The 3,511-nt window shown below is 43.2% G+C and overlaps 1 protein-coding gene across 1 annotated transcript; it reads left to right on the forward strand.

Moving 5' to 3' along the window:
• The first annotated feature begins 911 nt into the window (after window positions 1-911).
• On the forward strand, window positions 912-1,952 carry LOC110055481 (uncharacterized). The gene has a single exon (XM_020761873.2). It carries the CDS (start codon window positions 912-914, stop codon window positions 1,950-1,952), a length of 1,041 nt encoding a protein of 346 aa, XP_020617532.2.
• The last annotated feature ends 1,559 nt before the right edge of the window (window positions 1,953-3,511 follow it).

The raw sequence follows: 3,511 nt of genomic DNA on the forward strand, positions 1-3,511 counted from the left end.
TATTGATTGTAAACCCATGGATGCTCAAGCAAAATTGAACTTCCTAAATCAATACCTCTCAGGAAAACCCAAACAAGTTGTTGACCAGTACCTGTTGATTGGAACTGATGAGGCTTATCAGTCTGCTAGGAAATTGCTGAAAGAAAGATATGGTAATTGCAATGTTGTTGGCTCAGCTTTCCTAAACAAGTTACAAAATTGGCCAAAAGTTGGTATCAAGGATGCAGAGACTCTAAGGGATCTTTCTGACTTCCTTGAAAAAATAAAAGCTGCCAGAGAAACTACTCCTAGTCTTGAAGTGTTAGACTTTGCCAGAGAAAATGTTAAGATTCTGTCAAAGCTGCCTGTCCAACTCCAAAGTAAATGGCGAGGAATTGTGAAGAAGTGTAGAGCAGAGAAGGGAGATGGAGCCTATCCACCTTTCACTGAGTTTGCGGCATTTGTGAAAGATTGTGCTGAGAAAGCAAACATACCTGAGCTTGAAGACCTGACTAAAACAAGGGACACTGTGAAACCCACTGACAACACAAAAAGGTCTACCAAGGGCAGAGAAGTAAATTCCTTCGCAACTCAAGGAACTGATCAAAACAAGATCTTAAACGTCCAGAATCAGGGCAAGAAAGAACAAGCCCGTCTGTTTTGCAAGGAACATCATCATTTAGACAAATATAAGAAGTTTGCTGAGATGCCCCTCAGAGAAAGGAAGGACTTTTTCTTTGAGAAGTTTCTGTGTTTTGGTTGTGCTTCTAGCAGACAACACCAAGCAGCATCCTGTAAGAACAAACTTGTGTCGTGTTTGTTCTGCAATACATCCAACGTGTCTTCACCAAACGAAAGGTAATGCTGAGGTTATTTCAAACTGTACAAATGTTTGTACCATCCCAGAGCAAGAGAAACGTTCAGATCATGCCATGATTGTGCCAGTGTGGGTTCGTCACATAAGTAAACCCAGTCAAGAAGTTTTGCAGTATGCAGTACTGGATGACCAGTCTAATGTGAGTTTTGTGTTGCAGAGTTTATGTGAGCAGCTGGACTTACAAGGATCACCTACGGACTTGTTGCTGACAACAGTCCAGGAGCGAAATGTACACACACCAAGTAGCCGAATATGTGGACTTGAAGTGTTGGACTTTAACCGGGAGCATGCTGTGAAGTTGCCTATGTTATTCACACGAGATTCCATCCCAGCAAGTAGGTCGCAGATTCCAAAGGCCAGTGTTGCCCAGGAGTGGGAACATCTACACCCTATTGCCGATAAGCTAATGCAGTATGAACCTGATGTTGAGATCTCTCTGCTTATTGGAAACAATTGCCCAAGTATTGTGAGGCCCCGAGAACTTGTCGTTGGAAAAGATGATGATCCATATGGTCAAAGATCCGTCATGGGATGGGGAATAGTCGGCAAGGTTTGCAAGTCTACAAATGAAAGTGACAAGAGTGAAGCAGTGTGCAATAAAATAGTTATCAGTGAAGCCCATGAACACTTTGCCTTTTCAACCAAGGTAAAGGAAATTATCAACCCACAAAGGATTATCAAGGTTCTGGAGTCGGACTTTGTAGGTTCTACAAGGAGCAAATCTTATTCAGTGGAAGACAAAAGGTTTCTCTCAATTCTGGAGAACAGTATTGTAAAGAGAGCAGATGGTCACTATGAAATGCCTCTACCCTTGAAGATGGAAAGACTGTCTTTATCATACAATCATCAGCTTGCTGTTAAGAGATGGCACCAGTTGTTAGCGAGGTTCAAGAAAAATCCCAAGTTTCTTGAAGATTACCGAGTGTTCATGAAGGATGTGATTGACCTGTGTGCAGAGAAAGTACCACCAGACCGTCTGAAAGTTCAAGATGGAAGGATTAACTACGTGCCCCACACTAGAGTCTATCATCCAAGAAAGAAGGACCAAATCAGAGTGGTCTTTGATTGTTCTGCACAGTTTGATGGTTTGCCTTAATGACCACTTATTACAAGGTCCTGACCAATTGAACACTTTGCTAGGAATCGTGTAGATTTAGACAAGAAAGACTGGCATTTATGACTGACATCAAGAGTATGTTTCATCAGTTCATGGTGTCAGAAGAACATTGGGATCTATTAAGGTTCCTGTGGTGGGAAGATGGAGATCCAAAGAAGGAAGTTGTTGAATACAAAATGAAGGTACATCAGCTCCCCTGGCTGTGCCAACTTTGGGCTGAAGAAAGCCGCAGATGATGGTGAAGCTGAGTATGGCAAAGAGGCCGCGGAGTTTATACGAAGAGACTTCTATGTGGATGATGGTCTCAAGTCAGTTCGCACGGTTGAGGAAGCAGTTGCCTTAATAAAAGCAAGTCAAGGCACCTGCGCCAGGGCAGGACTTAAACTGCACAAGATCATATCAAACAAGAGAGAAGTTTTTTGAAGCATTCCCAATTGAAGAACGTGCTCAGAGTGTTAGAGTCAGATCTAAAGGTCGACCCACTCCCCTTGGAGTGTGCCTTAGGAGTGATACGGTGTGTGGAAAATGACAGTTTCCAATTTCGTATTGAAATGCACGATCGTCCCTTTACACGTCGGGGCATACTTTCAACAGTTAACTCCATTTATGATCCCAGTGGTTACGTAGCACCTGTGACATTAAAGGGAAAACAAATTCTTCAGCAAATGTGTCAAGACAAGCTTGATTGGGATAGCCCAGTTCCAGAAAATCTGCGTTCCGAGTGGGAGAAGTGGCGTCATGATGTCGTGAGCTTAGAACAGTTGGAAATTCAAAGATGCTTTAAGCGAGAGAACTTTGGAGAGATTCAGGTGTGAGAGTTGTATCATTTTTCCGATGTGAGCCTTGAGGGTTATGGACAGTGTTCATTGCTATGCCTCGTTAATGAAAAAGATCAAGCTTAGTGTTCATTTGTCATTGGCAAAGCTAGAGTTGCCCCGCTGAAGCAGCTTACAGTTCCAAGGCTAGAGTTGGCCGCAGCCACCGTTTCAGCCAAGATGAACGAATTTCTCCATCAAGAACTTCCCTACAGAGATGTCAAAGAGTACTTTTGGACGGATAGTAAAATTGCCCTTGGCTATGTCAACAATGACGCTAGGAGGTTTCACCTGTATGTTGCTAATCTTGTATAGCAGATCAGAGACCTCACAAACCCTAGTTCATGGATGTATGTTGACACAGAAAGCAATCCTGCGGATCATGCATCTCATGGTCTTACCGCTTCACAGTTGCTGCAGGGTTCCACGTGGTTATTCAGGCCAGAGTTTCTTTGGAAAGAAGGTGTCTTCAAACCCCTAAAGGAGGAAGAGGTTCAAGTGAAAGAAGATGATCCTGAAGTGAAGAAAGGAAACGTCTTCATGTCTCGTGTGGATAGTGCAGCTACTCACTAACCTGATCCATTCAAGTTGGACCGTTTAGCCCACATATCAAGCTGGTGGCATCTTCTGAAGGTAGTTGCCTTGTGTCTGCAACTCAAGTCCAAACTGAAAAGCAGAAAGGTTAAGTTGAGCGAACAAGAGAATGCAAAGTGCGTTAGACCA

Source organism: Orbicella faveolata, unplaced genomic scaffold (assembly GCF_042242905.1).
Source record: "Orbicella faveolata isolate gen_17 unplaced genomic scaffold, um_ofav_v1 contig_46, whole genome shotgun sequence".
NCBI classification, from domain to species: Eukaryota; Metazoa; Cnidaria; class Anthozoa; order Scleractinia; family Merulinidae; genus Orbicella; species Orbicella faveolata.